General features: G+C 56.1%; 5 protein-coding genes and 1 non-coding gene across 6 annotated transcripts; 3 read left to right on the forward strand and 3 right to left on the reverse strand.

The window, feature by feature from the left end:
- Window positions 1-1,374: 1,374 nt before the first annotated feature.
- On the reverse strand, window positions 1,375-1,446 carry B0T26DRAFT_t266. The gene has a single exon. It is a non-coding gene; the product is annotated as a tRNA-Arg (tRNA).
- Window positions 1,447-2,428: 982 nt separating this feature from the next.
- B0T26DRAFT_732244 (uncharacterized protein) lies at window positions 2,429-2,908 on the reverse strand. The gene has a single exon (XM_060443097.1). The coding sequence runs from the start codon at window positions 2,704-2,706 to the stop codon at window positions 2,551-2,553; it is 156 nt and encodes a 51-aa protein (XP_060290536.1). The 5' UTR covers window positions 2,707-2,908; the 3' UTR covers window positions 2,429-2,550.
- On the forward strand, window positions 2,429-4,258 carry B0T26DRAFT_876594 (uncharacterized protein; the record flags this gene model as incomplete). The annotated part of the gene is made up of 1 exon (XM_060448109.1): window positions 2,429-4,258. Exon 1 carries the CDS (start codon window positions 2,705-2,707, stop codon window positions 4,256-4,258), a length of 1,554 nt encoding a protein of 517 aa, XP_060290535.1. The 5' UTR covers window positions 2,429-2,704.
- A 1,851-nt stretch (window positions 4,259-6,109) lies between these two features.
- Window positions 6,110-7,396, forward strand: B0T26DRAFT_657974 (hippurate hydrolase; the record flags this gene model as incomplete). The annotated part of the gene is made up of 1 exon (XM_060438831.1): window positions 6,110-7,396. The coding sequence occupies one exon, from the start codon at window positions 6,110-6,112 to the stop codon at window positions 7,394-7,396; it is 1,287 nt and encodes a 428-aa protein (XP_060290537.1).
- Window positions 7,397-9,385: 1,989 nt separating this feature from the next.
- B0T26DRAFT_732250 (uncharacterized protein) lies at window positions 9,386-11,103 on the forward strand. Its single transcript, XM_060443098.1, has one exon. The coding sequence runs from the start codon at window positions 9,856-9,858 to the stop codon at window positions 10,720-10,722; it is 867 nt and encodes a 288-aa protein (XP_060290538.1). The 5' UTR covers window positions 9,386-9,855; the 3' UTR covers window positions 10,723-11,103.
- A 5,171-nt stretch (window positions 11,104-16,274) lies between these two features.
- B0T26DRAFT_732256 (histidine phosphatase superfamily) lies at window positions 16,275-17,495 on the reverse strand. The gene is made up of 2 exons (XM_060443099.1): window positions 17,338-17,495; window positions 16,275-17,273 (listed from the first exon to the last, which is right to left on the reverse strand). Exons 1-2 carry the CDS (start codon window positions 17,400-17,402, stop codon window positions 16,466-16,468), a joined length of 873 nt encoding a protein of 290 aa, XP_060290539.1. The 5' UTR covers window positions 17,403-17,495; the 3' UTR covers window positions 16,275-16,465.
- Window positions 17,496-17,541: the final 46 nt, after the last annotated feature.

Here is a 17,541-nt window from a genome sequence, read left to right on the forward strand (position 1 = left end):
GAGGCGTACGAGCGAAGGGAGATCTCAGAAGTTAGGTGGATTGACGGACGAGATAACCCAGCCGACGCACTCACCAAGAAGAACCCCAACCAAGCCCTCGCGAAGCTGGTAGAGGACGGCAAGATTACCGTACGAATCGAGGCATTCGTAGATAGGTTAGAGAAGAAGGAGGGAGAATAGAGGAAGGAGAGCACCCCATGTACCAACACATCACGACGGCCATTACACGAGCACCAGATTCACTAAGAAAACCCCAATTTTTCTTTTAACTCAACGCACGACCCATATCAAAGAGAAAAGAATACCGCACCAAGAAAAACAAAAGAAAACTCCTCAAGCGTACGAAGAGCCAAGGCGCGAGCCAAGGCTAAGGGAGGAGGGTATCCCTATCGAATATGATTGGGTTCAAGCGACGCTCGTCCTCCTAGCTGCAAGTTAGCTCATCGTACGAAAAGAAAGAGTCTCGAGGGTAACTGACGTTGACGGCGAGACAACCAAGGAGACGGCGATTACCGGCCGAGGCGGTTGGGATCAGAATCCAGATGGATCCGTCACCCATCGTACGATGGGGGATCTCCCCGAAGAGGAACGACGCCACCGTGCCTTGATTGACGATGGCACCGGACGCAGCACCGGCGCCGCCAGCAGGGACGAGGCCGCCGCCGGAGGGAACGAGAGCCATTATGCCGAGGGAAGGAGCCCAGATCGGAATTAGCAGGCAAACAAGTTATCGGACGAACCGGTACGGAGGGCACGGAGCGGGCCACTCATTTCACCATCATCTTATCCGGCACCGGGCATTGGACGAGGCTAGCCGGCACGGCTCGCTTCTCCACTACGTACGCACCGAAAGATTGGTGAACAAGGCATAGTACGAGTAAGGCAAACACCTAGTTCAGACGAAGTAGCACATCGCGAGTACGATCACGTCAGCCGAACCACGAAGAAAGGTCACCACGAAAGGGAATCATTTCCGAGAGCAAGCAGGAGATGAGACGGTATTCAGGGAAGAAAGATAAGTACGATAAGAGGTCACTAGAAGGGGATAGGCAGACTGGAGGCGTGCGGTCACAAAAGAAGAGTTGCCAATGTTGGAATAGCGATACTGGTGACCGCACACTAGCAGGGAGGAAGCAGAGATCGCGCGAGTACGCACGTGCAAGTAGGCACGTGCGGCGCGCGGACCTCTCACACACACATACAAAAACCCCGGTCGCACGCAGAGCCTACCTTAGTTCCGCAGAGAGGGAGGGAGGAGAGACACAAGAGTACCCCCGGTAGATCTACCAACCCTTCGACCTGTAGGATCCCTACGTAGTTTGAGTACCACGAACATAAAGTAAAGGTTAAGAATAGAAAAAAGGCAAAAAGAATCGACCCACCCAGGTCTCGAACCTGGAACCTCCTGATTCGTAGTCAGACGCTCTACCATTGAGCCAGCAGGCCTTGATTGGATAGGAAAGTATACCATACCGCGAGTATAAGAAGCGGGGTTTTACTTCGGCTTGAGCTATTTGGGAGGCTTTATCGCGCATTCACGAAGTCTACAAGTTTTCTCTGAATGCTTCTACTAGAACAAAATCGTAGAAGTCTTTGTTTTCGTAGCACCCTCGGTCGCGATAGAGAATCTGACATTGAAGCACGACGACACCCAATCATTACGACTTGACCCGACCAGCACGTCCAAATCCTCCCTTCTTACTTGGTCTTTCATTTCGAGTTTTGCCAATCTAGCCGCCGAGAAAAGAATCGCATCTGCGCACGAGTCATTTGCGGCGTTTAACTTTTGCTGTCGCCTTGAGCACAACTTGAGTTGGCAGGGGTCGTCGCGCAACTGTCATAATTATCTGAAGGTCTTCCTCTTGGTGTTGAGTTAGTAGTTTGAACCGTGCCTTCTGTTGATAGCCCTGGTCAAATTTGGGAAACTTGATACGGCATGACATCCGCGAGTTGATGCAACGACTGCACCTTCCTTGTCGATACATTCTCCGTAAATCGAAATCGTATAAGCCCCCCCTCCCCTTCTCGGATCGGTCATCTTGCAATCTTCAATATTGCAGGGCTGGCATAAGCTGTGCTCTGAATCAGCCCTATCACATGTCGGACGCGATAGAGTCGATCGGTCGGCATCATAAATGTAAATCAGGTGCCAAGTGCCTCTAGACAGGCCGCAGTAATTGCTTGCAGCCGCGGAGATAACACGAGACGCCAGTCAGCCTGCCGCGGCACCGTGTTTGGGAAGACTTGCGCAGCGGCCCAAAGGGGAAACGGGTGGCGGACAGGCACGGTGCAGACTCGGAGGGGTGGCCCAGTTGAAATTGTGCGCCCGCCGAGACCACTGTGCCACCACTAGCGCGACCTGTCAGGGACGCCAAGGCGCAAGTGCCTCGTGGGCCTCCTGCGCGCCGTTTGACAACACCTCCACATAAAATGTGTTTGTCCCGGTAATGTCATTTGGTACTGCTTCAGCCATAAATACCATGCGGGCGCTGCGTGAGACAGATTGGGCGTTACATTTAGCTTTCATCTAGAACACTTATTCAGAGCCAACTAGCACCTTTCCAAGCCTGGTATTGCAGGCCACACAATTGATTCTATTTTTCCCGAATCGAGACCCGACTCACAGCACCGACACCGATTCGCAATCCTGAATATCATCGCCAACCCAAATAAATACTCAAACACAAGACTTGTCGTCGCAGACATGGACAACAGCGGCGACGATGAAACGGTGCCCACCTACACCGAGACCGACGAGGGCGACCTCGTCATGGCCGCCTTCATCGCCGACGCCCTAGCGACGGCGAGCCCCGGGCCAGAGCGCGACGGCGACAACAACGACAACGGCGACAGCAGCGCGCTGCCGGAGCGGTTCCGCGACCTGCCGCTGCCGCTCACGCAGTACCCCATCGCCGGCCACGACTGGCAAGGCGCACCGCGGGTCGCGCTGCTCACCGACTCGTCGCTGCCGGCGGAGCTGCAGACGCAGGTGCAGCTGATCGAAGCCCTGTACCACGCGGTGCGCCACAAGAACGATGAGGTAGTGACGGCGCTCGTCTCGCGCGGCCTCGTCTCGCCTGACGTGCCTGACGCCGCCGGCAGCACGCCGCTGATCGCCGCCGTCGCCGCGGGCAACGGCGCCATGGTATGCACGCTGGCACGCCTCGGCGCCAGCGTCAACGGCTACGGCACGTACGACGACGGGAACAGCCCAGCCACCCACCTCTACAATTACCACCACTTCACCACCCTCAAGCAGCTCACCGAGCAGCAGCTGATGCGTCAGCGCACGCCGCTCATGGTCGCCGCCGCGCGCGGCAACCTCGCGCTCGCCAAGCTGCTCGTGCAGGACCTCGGCGCCGACGACGCGCTGATCGCGCCCGACGGCCAACTCGCGCTGCGCCTGGCCGCCGACGCGGGGCACCGCGACATCGTCGGCTTCCTGCCCGTGCGCCGCGGCGGCGGGTGGCGGCGCTGGCAGGTGACGCACGCCGTGGCGGTGCGCCGCATCCGCCGCGCCGCGCGCAACATCCTGCGCTTCCTGCAGTTCTTCGCCTGGGACGTGCCCAAGTTCGTGCTGTGGACCGTGCCCAAGCACGTCGTCGTGCGCCCGCTGTTCAAGAGCGCCCGCTACGCGTGGAAGAACAAGCAGCGCCTCGCCGCCTGGGCCGCGCGCCAGGCCAGGGCCCTCCCCGGGCGCGCCGTGCGCGGCGCCAAGGAGACGTGGCGCGTCGCGAAGAAGGTGCCGGGTGGTGTGTGGCGTGTCGCCAAGGCCGTCCCGGGCCTGCTACGGCGGCTGTTTCTCTGGCTCGGCCGTGTCGTGCGGCGAATCCCCGCCGCGCTGCGCAAGGTGTGGGCGTGGGTCTCGCGGAGCGCCCAGCGGCTCGGCGGCGCCGTCGCGGGCGTCATGCTGCGCATTGCCGCGGCCGCGCACACAGCCGTCATGGCCGTGCTGAATCTGTTCCGCCGCATCACGCTGCGCGACGTGTGGCATGGCCTTGTCGGGGTGCTGCGCGCCGTGTTTGTGGATTTCCCGTGGGCTGTCTGGGGGATCCTGAAGGCCGCTGGCCACATGGCGGTCGATGTGTTTGTCGGGCTGTTTGGGTTCACTGCGCTGGTGATTGTGACTATCGCCCAGGGCCTGTGGTGGGTCTTCAAGTATGTCCCGCGCCAGTTGTGGAAGATTCTGCGCAGCATTGGCAGCTCGTTTGCCAAGGGCTGGCACGAGGTGGCTGTGTGGTTCAACCCGAAGCACTAGGTGTGGTGCTTGCTTGTGTGGTCTCCTTGCTTTGTGCTAGCGTTTCTGGGATGTGAGGCGTTGGGAGTAATTTGCTGGGTATATACAATATCACTGTCTTCTGGTTTCTTTTTTTTTTTTCCTTTTTCTTCTTTTTCCTTTTTTTTTTTGCATGCCCCAGGGCACGCAGGAGTGGGTCTCTAAATGTAGCCAGGAAGTTTCGATGTGCTTTTTCCATCACCTCTTTCAAGAAGCGTCCATCGGTAGCGTATGCGGGCCAAGCATTGCCCAGGTCGCTGTCCAAGTCAGACTTGACCGTGAGCTTGCAGATGCAAGGGCCAATAGATGGCAAATAGGTTACATGACCTGGAACGCTGCACTAGAGCTGCTTCATCATGCAGCCAAGACTATCGAGACACCGACAGCGCGCTGTAATTTAGCAGCTGAAGCCTGTGCAAGTCTCGTCAATGAGGCGATATAGAAGCTGCACTGACCGCCCGTTGAAGCCGAGGCAGACCTCGACAAATTGGCACAAGCGAGCGAGCTGCCTGCAGTCGCTGTTGACCAGGGCTAGCGAAGTGAGGGTGGCTTTGTTGTGGGCGAGGAGATCGATGATGTCGCCCAAAATTTCGACGGGCAGGTCGAATAGGGGACTGTGCCTGGATGCAGTCTACTGGCCTCCCATGATCTTTGGGAGTAGGAGTGACAGTTCCGGTGCCGGATTCGCTGTCTCGTCGAATATATCTTTATGGTTTTGAGTAGCGTAACTTCGGAATTCTCCGTATGTGCCGAAGCAATACTCGGCACGTGAAATCGCGTTGTATTCCATGGCGAAGGAATAAGTTCGTCTGCAAGATGCGATAACTTGGTAAGGTGAGTCAAGTAAGGGAAGATGCCAAATGACTTCTTGTCGCGAGGTGAAGTCTACGTTTTGCGTCGAAAGTTGAAAAAGGGGGCGGCCGAGGATATAATATAGACTCATACGAGTGCTAGAGCAGCGAAGCCGTTCGTTGGTAACCTAGGCCGCCCAATTCGATTCCTCTCGTAGGCCTGAAGTCGGATATATCGTTGTCCTAGGAACTGAATAGCAGAACTAGTCATTTCGCAACTTGTTGGAATGACGCGCTAGTCAGCCACTGAGGGTCATCCACGAAGGTGGCTGTGGTGGCACAGGGCCACAGATTCTATATAAGTGGCCTACGGCCACTTCCATCTCTGTCTTATAGATACACAAACATCAACGAATCAATCACTTGAACCAACAGTTTTCGGCGTGCAGTTACGCCCTGTTGCTTCCAGTACTGGTACCTGGTGATTCCAACACAACTACACCGCGCCGCGCGGGGTTAGGGGCGAACAACAGTCGTATCAGAGAGAATCGAAACCGAGAGAGAGAATCGAAACCGCAGCAGACAATTACCCCAAGCTCAGATGATAGGCTTAGATTTAGATGAAGGGAAAAAAATAAGATGGTGGGTAGAAAACATAACAAACTGCCTTAAGTGCTATAGTTGGTGCTCTTTTATTTTCACTATTTGCATTAAAATCCGGTCATGTAGGCGCAGGTCTCTCGCTTGCGTAGATGTAAATTTAATCTGAGTTGGATATGCGGATCCTCGCCCCCTAGCTTGTCTCTATTCTAGTTCACTGTTGAAAATGGAATCAATGTCGTATTGCACAGCTAGCGTCTGTATTATTTTGACTGTCACGTCACTTTACGTAACATACTAAGAAGAAACAATGAGTCACAATTATTCCGTACTAGTGGTAGTTACTATTTGCTGAAACTGACTTCAATTCCCGCACTCCACCCATTGTTCATCAATAAACTTCATCCTAGTTTCAAAAAATACCCAACACCACGACTGCAACATGACATCCATCTCCCAGCTTGCCGCCATCCACCGGCCCGACCTGGGCCCCCTGGAAGAGCTGTACAGGTACCTGCACGCAAACCCAGAGCTCTCGAACCAGGAGTCAGAAACGGCGGCGCACATCGCCAAGCTGCTGCGCGACATATCCGCAGATTTCGTCATCAAACCCAACATCGGCGGCCACGGCCTGGCAGCGATCCTGAACAATGGCGACGGGCCCACCGTGCTGCTGCGGGCTGACATTGACGGGCTGCCGGTGCTGGAGCGGACAGGCCTGCCCTACGCCAGCACCAAACGCATGCTAAATGCCGACGGCGTGGAAAAGCCAGTGATGCACGCCTGCGGCCACGACATGCACATAACGTGCCTCATTGGGGCCGCGCAGCTGCTCGTAGCCGCGCGCGCGTCGTGGGCTGGCACGCTGGTGTTGGCGTTCCAGCCGGCCGAAGAGCGGGGCACGGGCGCGCAGGCCATGATCGACGACGGCCTGTACGACGCGGCGCGGCACGGCGTGCCGGTGCCCGACGTGGCGCTGGGGGCGCACGTGATGCCGTTCCGGTCGGGCGGCATCGGCACGCGGCGCGGGTTGGTGGCCGGGTCGGCCGACAGCATGCGCGTGACACTGCACGGGCGGGGCGCGCACGCGTCGATGCCGCACCGCGCCGTCGACCCCGTCGTCATGGCGGCCAGCGCCGTGATGCGGCTGCAGACCATCGTGGCGCGCGAGGTCGACCCCGCCGACAGCGCCGTCGTGACCGTGGCCAGCATCCACGCCGGCGACGCCGAGAACGTCATCGCCGACGACGCCACGCTGTCCATCGACACGCGGTCCGTCACGCGCGCCACGCGCGACCGCGTCATGGGCCGCATCCGCGACCTGGTGCGCGCGGAGAGCGCCGCGGCCATGGCCGTGCGCGAGCCGACGTTCGAGACGACGCGCAGCTTCCCGCTGACGGTCAACGACGCAAGCGTCACGGCGAGGATTGAGGACGCCTTCGCCGAGCACTTTAGCGAGGGCCCCAGCCAGTACAACCGCGACATCCCGCGGCTAGCCGTCAGCGAGGACTTTAGCATCCTCGCGTCGGCCGTCGACAGGCCCTACTGCTTCTTCCTCTACGGCGGCACCGGCCACGAGCTGTGGGACAAGGCCGAGGCGGACGGCGCGCTGGAGCGCATCCCGACTAACCACTCGGGCTCCTTCGCGCCGGCCATCCAGCCGACGCTGCAGACGGGGTTGGACGGGTACGCTGTGGGCGCCTTGGCTTTTCTTGTCAGGCGGGATTAAAGCTCGAGAGTTCGCTGGTTAGAAATCGGATATATGAGAAGAACGGCACACTCCAGCACTCTCACGTATCTCGGAAACTTCAACGTTTTCCAACTCGAACGCTACGTCCAGGCAAACTGGGGGTTTGAGATCGAGTATGTCTTTGTAATTAAGCACAGGTAACCAACAATCGTTATCACTGGCAGTGAGTGATCAGGGTTGTTGGTAGCAAGCTGAAATACCTTTCGTATTGTCAATCTCGTTGAACAAGAAGACATCATCATTAGTCCAGTTATTAATAAAGTGCGGTTCGGTATGGTGTACATAGCTTTGAGTAAGGTTGTATAGTGGAGAGGGTTAGATGAGAAAGACGAAAAAGCAGCTGGATCAGCATGGTCTGTGGTAATTAGCACCCATCCATAGATATCTCCATGCTCGACCACCCTCCAATCTTTGTCGTGCATGCATACTTATACGATGCTTCCGCACTCCCATCCAACGTAATGCAACATGAGAGACACTCAGAGACCGGCAAGTATATGAAGCTGTGGAAGTGTACAATGTGTGCATTGGCTAAATAACTCGTGGAGGAGGAAATCTCCCTACAAAATGCGTGAGCGAAATCCCCAGGGCGGGGCTAGTGCCTACGTGCAGTCATGTGTGGTGCAACCCCCGCCACAGAAGCACATCTGGGGAATAGCAGGTGGAGCATGAACGAACCCGGTTTTTGGATGCCATGGAGCCCGGAAGCTAGGGAAGCCAAGAGTGAGATCTTCAGCTTCCGTATGCTTGGCTGGAGGGTTGACGGCGCGCGGGAGGATCTGGGGGAGGGCGGGCAGAGCCAGGGCGAGGCCGGCGAGGCCCGCCAAAAGGAGCGCTGTGTTCATCTTGGGTATGATTTCTTGATAGGGTTTGGCGGTGAGGTGGTGACGAAGGTGATGGCACTCTGCTGGTCTGGCTCTGCTCACAATGTCGGATGACGTCCAAGATCAAGGCTGACGCCGACGACAGCCCTCCCTTTTAGGCCGGCCCATGGCGAGATGATGGAGGTCTGCTTAGCCTGGTACGGCCACGGCGACCTTACCGTCCTCGACGGCTGGCCCGACGGTAATGTGGCCATGAGGCGTAGGACGGGCCATCCCCAGAGCCGCTACGACGACGCGTTTACTCCGGTGTTGCATTGCACTCATGTTGTTTGCCTGATCCATGGCAGCCCGCGCGAACAGTTCAGCACCATCAGGGGGTGTGGCTGACCCGCCACTGCACTGTCCAACTCGGTGCAGCAGTGCGCGACAAGCACACCTGCAATCTTAGCGGCTGCTGGGTCGGTGATTGGAAGCAGCCAAATTCACGCACGTAGAGCCGTCGCTAGTCGCCAGGAACCCTTCGAGTGTCGAGGAACCAAGGGACCTGAACGAGAGTTTCTGCTGTTGCTTTTGATCTGGGCATCTGATGATAGATATAAATAAATAACACGCCATGTGAGGGTTTTAGTTAGCATACACGTTGCCCTTCTGCGATTATGTTGACCGATGTTTCTTGGGTCAAGCCAGTTTGTTTCATCTCAAGATAGTGGCATGTGCCTCGGGGCGGGTGAGGCGCGCTGGCACGTTAACGTCTAGAGAAGCTAAGGTTCGTGGCGAACCGTAGGACCGTTCGGCCATAATTGGAAGCCCAAAGAGATGATGGTCGGTAAGACCCACCGTGCGCCCTAATTGTCGGGCTGGTGTTAATGTCATAGGTGGCTCCAGGCACCTTGTTATTGTTAGGCTGCCCTGGCTGGGGTAAGCTGAAGCCCCGCGCATCAGTGATGGCTGCCTGAAAAGAACGGTATGAAGTGCAATTCCAGGTGTGGAGTAAACCCTAACTCTGAGGATAATCCTGTGGTGGGGCTTTCATGCCCCACAGACCCAGACCTGAACCGAGCGCGGCCAGGATAGGCTTAGTGCCAAGACTCCCATCGCCAAGACACCTGCTTGTCGGCCCCCGAAACGAGAGAAAAGCATGTGGCAGATCCAGTCAGATGCAATTCATCCATCAATTTGAACCCACCCGCCATCATAAACTGAATTTTGACCTCTTTCATGAGGTTCCCATTACATAATGGCACTCTTCAGCTGTATCTCTTGCTCATGTAAATAGCCTACGCTAGCGAAAGCAATTCCGTCTTCGTGGACCCACCTCTTATCTCCGCCGCTCCGGTGGTTGACGAGCGTGTTAGCTAAACAGGCCACCAACGAAACGCGTGTGAGCCACCTGCAGCATCATTCCGCGTCATCATCCATCAGATTGGCCACGAAATACGAGCGAGACAGCCACGGAGCCATCGTAGACCCCGAATCTGCCCCCCAAACCATGGTCCCATTAAGGCTCCGAGCCCATTGCAAATTTCCATTTAAACCGCCGTCAACAGGCGACATCTTCCTTTTCAATTCCTAGACATTCCACCCTCAACCCCAACACCCTTCCAGAAAAAAGCCATGACAATCCGCTCCCTCGTCGTCGGCGGCACAAGCGGTATCGGCTACGCCATGGCCTGCCGCGTCGCCGCCTCCACCGCCGCCACCGACACCGTCCTCATCAGCGGCCGCACCAAGCCTGCCGACCTCCCGCACGCCAACATGGAATTCCGCCCTCTCGACGCCTCCTCAATGCGCCAAATCAAGCACTACACCGACGCGCTCAAATCCGCCTCGCCACCGCCCAAACTCGACCTCCTCATCATGACGCAGGGCATCATGACGACGGCCCCGCGCACCGAGGTTCCCGGCGAGGGCATCGACCGCAAGATGGCCATCCACTACTACGGCAAGCAGCTCCTAATTCGGGAACTGCTTCCTGTGCTCTCCGAGTCGGCGCGCGTCGTGATTGTCTATGACGGCAAGCTGGGCAGCCCGTCCAAGCTGCTCTGGGAGGATCTGGACCTAAAGACGCACTTCACGCTGGTTCGCGCGGCGGACCACTGCATTTCGATGATGGACGCCATGGTGCAGTGGTGGGCTGGCGCCACTGCGAGTCGCCTGGGGGGCCGGCCGCACTTTGTGCACGCGTTTCCTGGGACCGTGAATACCAATCTCCTGAGGGAGGTGGTGCCATCATACCTGCAGGGCGTGGTGCGCGGGTTGGGGAATGTGTTTCTTACGGCGCCAGAGACGTGTGCCCAGAGGTTGCTGGACGGGGCTGAGCGGTGCGCGGTGGAGGGGGCCGAGGAGGGCAGGTTTTGGAGCAATATTGATAGTAAGGGTGGCTTGTATAGGAACAAGGCGGTTTGGAGCGAGGAGCAGTTGGCGAGAGTTTCGGAGCATACTTGGAAACTTGTGGATGCTACGCTGCCGGCGGAGGGGTAGGTTGTCTCCTTTCCTTTTCTCCTGTTCGTTGCCTCTCCTCTGTGGGTGTTGCGGCGCTTCGGAGAATGTATAACACCTTGGTTGTGGTAATTAGGAAAGGAATCCCATTTCTTGAAGCACCTAGGGTCCATTGAGACTTGAGCCCCTTTCTCGAAAGAAATGCAAAGACACGTGGCACATCAACTTAAGCCTTAGTTACATCAACATCTGTACCAGGAGTGGCGGGACTTGGGTGCTGTGTCTACCCGCGCCCACACAGCCTCTTGTTTCTCCTCCTTTCCTTTCTATACCCAGAAGATCACGCTTCGTCAGGTAGTCAACTACGTTGTCCAGTATAGTTCCTAGTCAACTGCTGTCCGCTTTGGCTACTGTGCTCTGCCCTAAAAATACACCTCTGATGCGGTGAATTATACAATCACTGGTAAGAGGCGATCAAGAGAATTTGGTATCCGAGCCCTCGCTGAGCTCTCGCTGAGCCGGCTGACTATGGCCCGTGCCCCACCTTGCGCTCGCCGGCCTATCGTATTTTGGGATCTCCACACCAGGCCACCACACAAATGCAGCCTAGATCCCAGTCTCTCCATCCACTCAGCTGATTGCGCAGCTGAGTTGGGTCTAGTACGCTAGCGCTACAGCGCTTCCCAGTTAGACAGGCCGCTGTAACTAGGCTAGCTTGGCTGATCGAGCCGCTGTGGCCCCCTATTGACCAGCCTGCCCGCGGGGCGTGCCAGCGAGTTGGCTGCTCGAATGCGTATAAGGCCTCTCGCTCGCTCCACGTCTGGCCGGCTAGCCGTAGAGCTAGCCAGCTTCCTGCGCATCTTATCGATCAATTGACCTCTTTTTAACTATGGCCCGCAAGCGACAGAGGGCGCCGGCGGCGCAGCCGGCTCCGGCTACGGCTCCGGCTGGCGGCCAGAGTGGGGATGTGATTATGGTTAGCGGCCTACCCCCTGTCCTAGGCTTGGGACGCGTGCAACGCGACGCACACAACAACGCAGAACTACGCGCCAACGCGCAAAGCATCCTCTCGGTAATCCACAATATGCGGCCAAAGAATACGACCTCTACGTACGAGCCAAAGCAGCGGGAATTCCAAAATTTCTGTAGGCTACAGCAGTATTACGATGGGGATACCGTCACAGAAGACAAGCTCCTTTACTTCCTCACCAAGAGCGTCACCAGCCGGCCGTTACGAGCCAAAAGCCGGAAGGCGGCCGTGGATACCCCACAAGAAGAGACACGGCTAGCCTGGCGATCGGTCCGTAGCTATATCACGGCAATTACGGATCTCTACCGCACGCAAAAGGCACGCGGTATGAACATCCACCCATCTCCACGCGAAGACAATGTCCGGGACTATCTCAAGTCCTTACAGCGGCGCGATGCCGAGCAGGCCAAGACCAGCTATGCGGATAAAGGTTCTGATACTCTGCTGGATGGCTATACGGAGCTGGAGTTCGAGACGATATGCCACGAGCTGTGGGTACATACAGCCACCGGCCCAGCCGAGAGCCACCTACGGACCCTTGTCGACCTGCTTCTTGGCCACTATATGCTCACACGTGGAGGCGACCGGAGGGCTTTAGAGCTATCCGATCTATTTACCTTTGAGTTCCCGGACGAAGGCCCTACTCCTTGTATGCCGTTAATTATGACGACGCGGGCCGGGAAGACCAACCAGCACGGCCGGCTCGAGACAGCCGGGGCCCTACGGAACCGCAAGCCACTGATTTGTGCATTGAGCGGCCTCGCATTTTACCTCCTTTTTCGCTGGGATCTTACAGAAGAGCCGTTCCCAGACTTCAGCCAGCGGCCGGCGTGGTACGACATCCGCCTGATTACGAGCAGTAGTACGGGGCGGACGGCAGGTCTCTCCTACAACTCGCAACGGGAGTGGGCGGCCCGGGCCCTCTCGTATGCTGGGATCAGCTCCCAAAAGAAGACACACATCGGCCGTAGCTCGGGAGTGAAGGTGGCCGAATTGAAGGGTGTTAGCGAGGATCAAATCCGCCGGGCCGGCCGTTGGAACCAAGAGCAGATGATCGGCTGTTACCTCAACTCCCTGCCCCGCACGTTTATGCGTACTATGGCCGGCCATCCTCCGCAGATGGGATGCTTTGAGGTCCGGAGGGCCGGCGTGGCGCCGCCAGCCGACCTCCTTTCGATGATTTGGCCGCAGTTGGACCAGTGGCAAGGCCGGTTTGGCCCAGGGCCTGGCCAAATTAACGATCTAGCTGCTATGTGTCACGGCCGGCTTGGAATGAGGGCGGAACTCCTCTATTGGGCGCTATAGACGAAGATTCTAAACTAAAGGGAAAAGGGAAAAGAAGCTCAAAAGCCTCCCGTCGCGAGATTCTTCCAGGGCGTCTCAAGGTGGGGCTCTGGCTGGTCGGGTGGATCCACCCAACTGGCGTCTGATTAGCCAGAGCGTCTGGGAGGCCTGGAGGACCAGGCCCTCACACTATGGGCTTTACTAACCTCCTTTTTTACCTCCGTGGGGTAGTTCTACAAGACTCGGCTGTCCTGATGGATAGGTTCCCGAACAGCCCAGTTTGGAGCCACCCAGTATTCCAACACCCGGGATATAAGCCATTCGCCAAGCAGGTGGCTGCTTTCGTACAGGAAGAAGAGCGGCCCAGCCAACTGGCTGTGTTAACCCAAGCGCTTCCAGTCCTATCAGACTACTTAAAATCGATCGATGCTCGTAATGAGGCCCGGGTCCTAGAGCTCACAGCAAAGCTCCAAGCCACCGAGATGCGGCTTATCGAGGCCCAGTCGCAGCAGACAGTTAAGCTCCACAATATCCTTTCTGCTGGTCTTACAGTCCATATACAAGCAACCGCTCCACAGCCGGTCCTAGCCGAAGCGGGCCAACGAACTGGCCCTATAAATGGGCCGGGAGCTGGCCCTATGGCTAGGCCGGGAGCTGGCCCTATGGCTAGGCCGGGAGCTGGCCCAGATGAACAAAGCCAGTATGGCTCTGCTACTAGCCGCCTTTGCAGCCCGGCTCCCACAATTAGCTGGCTACCGGTCGAAGGAGGAGAAGAACAGCCGCCACAGTACCGTATGAGCCGTGCAGTCAGGACGGTGGCAGACCTTTGGCGTGAGTGGACTGTTGGCCTCCAGGGCGGGCCGGCCGTGGCTACTCTTGATCGGAGATGGGGGAACCGGTGGCGGGCCGGCCGGCAGACTGAACTGCAGTGGTATTCTTTACGGTCCGAAGTTGTTAAGGAGGTTCAGCGGATTGTGCGAGCCCAGCGTACGAGCAAGGAAGCTGCCGTCCGCATAGTTCATCTTCAACAGCAGCAAATTGGCTGCTCCATTGACAAGTTTTGTAAGCAGCTACGGGCCAGCCGCAAAGCAAGACTTGTGGGCCATAAGCCAAAATAACTCGCAAATAAAACCACCTTTTACATTGCTTTTCGAGCCATTTTAGAGCCCCGATTAAAACCCTCCTTTAAACCTTTTCTTCGAATTTTTTGACCTTTTTTAAGACCCTTTTTGCACTCTTTTCGTGGCCTCCGGCGGGGCCGACAGTGCATATGGTAGGATCTTTTAACGTGCTGATCGCACGGGCGTTTTTTGGCGCTAAAATGCAGCTAAGCGGCTGAATCACCCACCACCTGGCCCACGTGGATATACTACTATGATCAAGGCAGCTGACTAGCGATCTTTTGCCGCAAGAGTCGCAAAACTTGAATCCCGCGAATGGAAGGATGCGTTTTCCCAGGAAATCGAGCCATTGTCTCAAACTCGCGCTAATAAAAACTACTAGTACGGCTGCGTATGCCGCCGTGCATGCAAATACATCCTTTGGTTGCGAGTCGTCCGTGAAGATAGCCAGGAGCACGGCCACTTCAGCGACGAAGCAGGACGTCGTCAGTATTGCTGAGCTTAGTTTGATGGAGGACCATGATAAGCATGGGCGCCACCAAAGCCAAGGGCCCAACCACTGCCACCAACAGTCGAGCCCAAAGCTCTCCTTTCTGCTGTGACTGTCGGTCTTCGGGAAGTCCCGACGTAGTATTTAGAAGGATTCTCATGAACTCCGCCTCGGTTTGCTACGAAGACGTTCGGCATCAGCTTTGGTGGAGGTGAAGTTCTTCTTGCTCGGAGCATGACCTGGTTGTCGACGATCAAGCCGAGCCTCTTATCTGTTGGAAAGAGGTGCTTGGCTTGTGCGCGCCAGATACTCGTTAACGTTGACTCAATACAGGACACGGGAGAACGTACTGTACTGGGTTAGATTTTCCAAGACGCTCGGCGAGACAGTCACGTCCACAGTCTATTTTTGATCTTCTGTCCTCCTTTCCAGCTGGTTTTGCAGTAGCTTGACTCGCAGGGACAGAATGCAATATCTGTACACAAAGCCGACGCGACTTAACCCGTCCTTGTACCCAGTTTTCACATCTGGTGACCTGTCCTCGGCTTTTGACGCTAGAAGTGGGAAAAGGTTCGGACCGTATCGTGGGCCCCTAGTCGGGCCGAACTCAACAGTGGTAAGGGATTGCAAGCCACTCTCCGAAAATCTTAGACGCTTAGCAAGATTATATTATCCTCTTCGTGGTCATTGTGTTTTTGACGCTCCCGCGGTACCCACGCGTCCTTCGTAGTAAAATATGGGCCATGAGGGCTGGTCACTTGGTGCAGGCTGGCCATCCGCATTGGTTTGTTGCTGGACTGACAGGTTCCTTATATAAGAGGGAAGATCCAGAAACTGGGGCTAGAACAGAGCTACGGAATCAGGCACGGCCCGGCGAGGATACTAGAGGCCAAGAACCAGTTGCACACGGCCCGTTTCTCTGTTCAAATGCAACCAGGCGTTCGGCTAGGCATCGTGGGGTATAGAATCCATGCGCGACACAAACCAAATCCCGGTATGTCGCATGGTAGGTATCCTTGCGGCTAGGCATCTGAGAATATATCGCAACTCAAGCACCTTGGGTGCCCTGATTCGCGTCTCGCTGTTGACAATCGGACTATTCCTAGTGTCTCAATCCCGGTGCACCGAGGAATGAAAGACAACGCCCGGATCTATAGCAAACCTACAGGCTTCGCTCATAGTGAGAACATAATCCCTTCGGTAACAAATCTATCAGTACGACATCACTGTTTAGTGACCGGTGGGCTCGGAATTCTTGGGAAAATCAAACCATTGACACCAAGCTTTTCAACAGCTGCACGACAACAACAGTAGCTGCAATGTGGTAGTATGTACCGAGTACATTTAGCGTCAAACTTTGTTACTGGTATGAATCACGCCGTGATGATTTGAAGACACTGATGCTTTATTCTCCACCTCCTTGAGCGTCCTGGCCTTCTGGGTGAGGATCCAATCCCTGTCATGTTGACATTGTATCGTCGCCGTCGTGAAAGGTAGATTGGTTGAAGGAAAGAGGCGGGCGATAAGTATGCTGTCGGTACTTTTTGCGAAAGAGGAGTCCGTGGAGAGGGCTGGATTGCGACCGAAGCCCACCTATTCAAAAAGAGCCGCTTCAGTGAGCCGTGAAGACGTCCAGCTAATTGTCCTGCGGAACCGGACTGGTACTGGTCGTTTACAAGCTCCGGATCCAACCTCAGCTACCATGGTGGCGATGATCTCAGAGGGTAACGATATAGCGGGAACCTTGAGGGGAAAAAATTATAAAATTAAGTCCCTGCATTGATAAAAAAAATGTAGCGAACCTGCTATTTCACAAAGGGTTCAGTGAAAAGAAAAACTGTATTTCTATTCCCTGCCCAATCAGGCTGAAGACTTGGAGAAAAATGAATCTATCTTCCTCTGCTTTGTGTCATACTTGGCGTTGCCGATCCCGCCTCCCGTCTTTCTGAGTCCAGAAAGATGGCCGGCATAATTGATGGCGCTGAGGTGAATCTGTGCGGTTGAAAGAGCTTGGTCAATAGAGCCGGCCCCCCCAGACTGTGAGCTGGAGGAGGCCTCGGAAGAAAGTGTGGGAGTTTTCAAAACTATCTCATGGTAGGCTGCGCTGCCGAGAAATTCGTCCAGTGGTACGGACTCCAAACACATGGCTCCAGGAGCGGAAGTCGTTCTGGGACGCAACGCTCGCAGCAGGCGGATAAACCCCAACCACACGTGTGAGTGTATTACCCCATGGGCGATGATAAAAACATATTGCGGGGTGTCGGACGTGAGGAGCTCCTCGAGCAGTGGCAGCAAGACGGCATCAAGGAAGCGTTTCGCCCGAGCGTCCACTTCCTTGAAGGACTCGCCTTCGGTGTAGGCGCCTCCTCCAGGCTGGGCTGCTGCTTCGGAGCCCGAGATTTCTGCGCTTCTTTCACCGAACCGCTTCTCACGAAGTTCGGCAAGCTGGAGAATCGCAATCTCAGGCTTCACGGTAGAGGTCGATCCAGCAGCTGGGGATGGGTACGCATCTCTGATGACTTCTGCCGTCATTCGGGCCTGCTGAAAGTCGGAACACAACATGTGAGGGACCGGCGCTAGGCTACCCGCTCGCTCGGCGAGGTGCACCGCAAGCCGGCTAGACTGGATAGCCCCGTGGGCGGTGAGGGGAGAGTCCGGTGGGCCAGCACTCGAACGTCATCAGAAGAGAAACAACCCAGCAAGACGAATTCAGATGGAAGCATGGAACATACTGGCCGTGGGACACGTTATCGACCGACTCGCCATGGCGGATGAAGAAGATATGCGTCTCTCCCATGGTTGATAAAGGATTAATTATCTCTTCTCGTTTGTTAGTAGTGTAGTATAGTGCTGAAATCAAGAGATATCACAGATAGAATGTGGCCCCGATGGCTGGTGCTGAGAGAGCGTTATCGCGTCACCGATGGCTGTTACCC

The sequence above is a fragment of the Lasiosphaeria miniovina genome, assembly GCF_030549165.1.
Source record: "Lasiosphaeria miniovina strain SMH2392-1A chromosome Unknown B0T26scaffold_8, whole genome shotgun sequence".
Lineage (NCBI taxonomy): Eukaryota > Fungi > Ascomycota > Sordariomycetes > Sordariales > Lasiosphaeriaceae > Lasiosphaeria > Lasiosphaeria miniovina.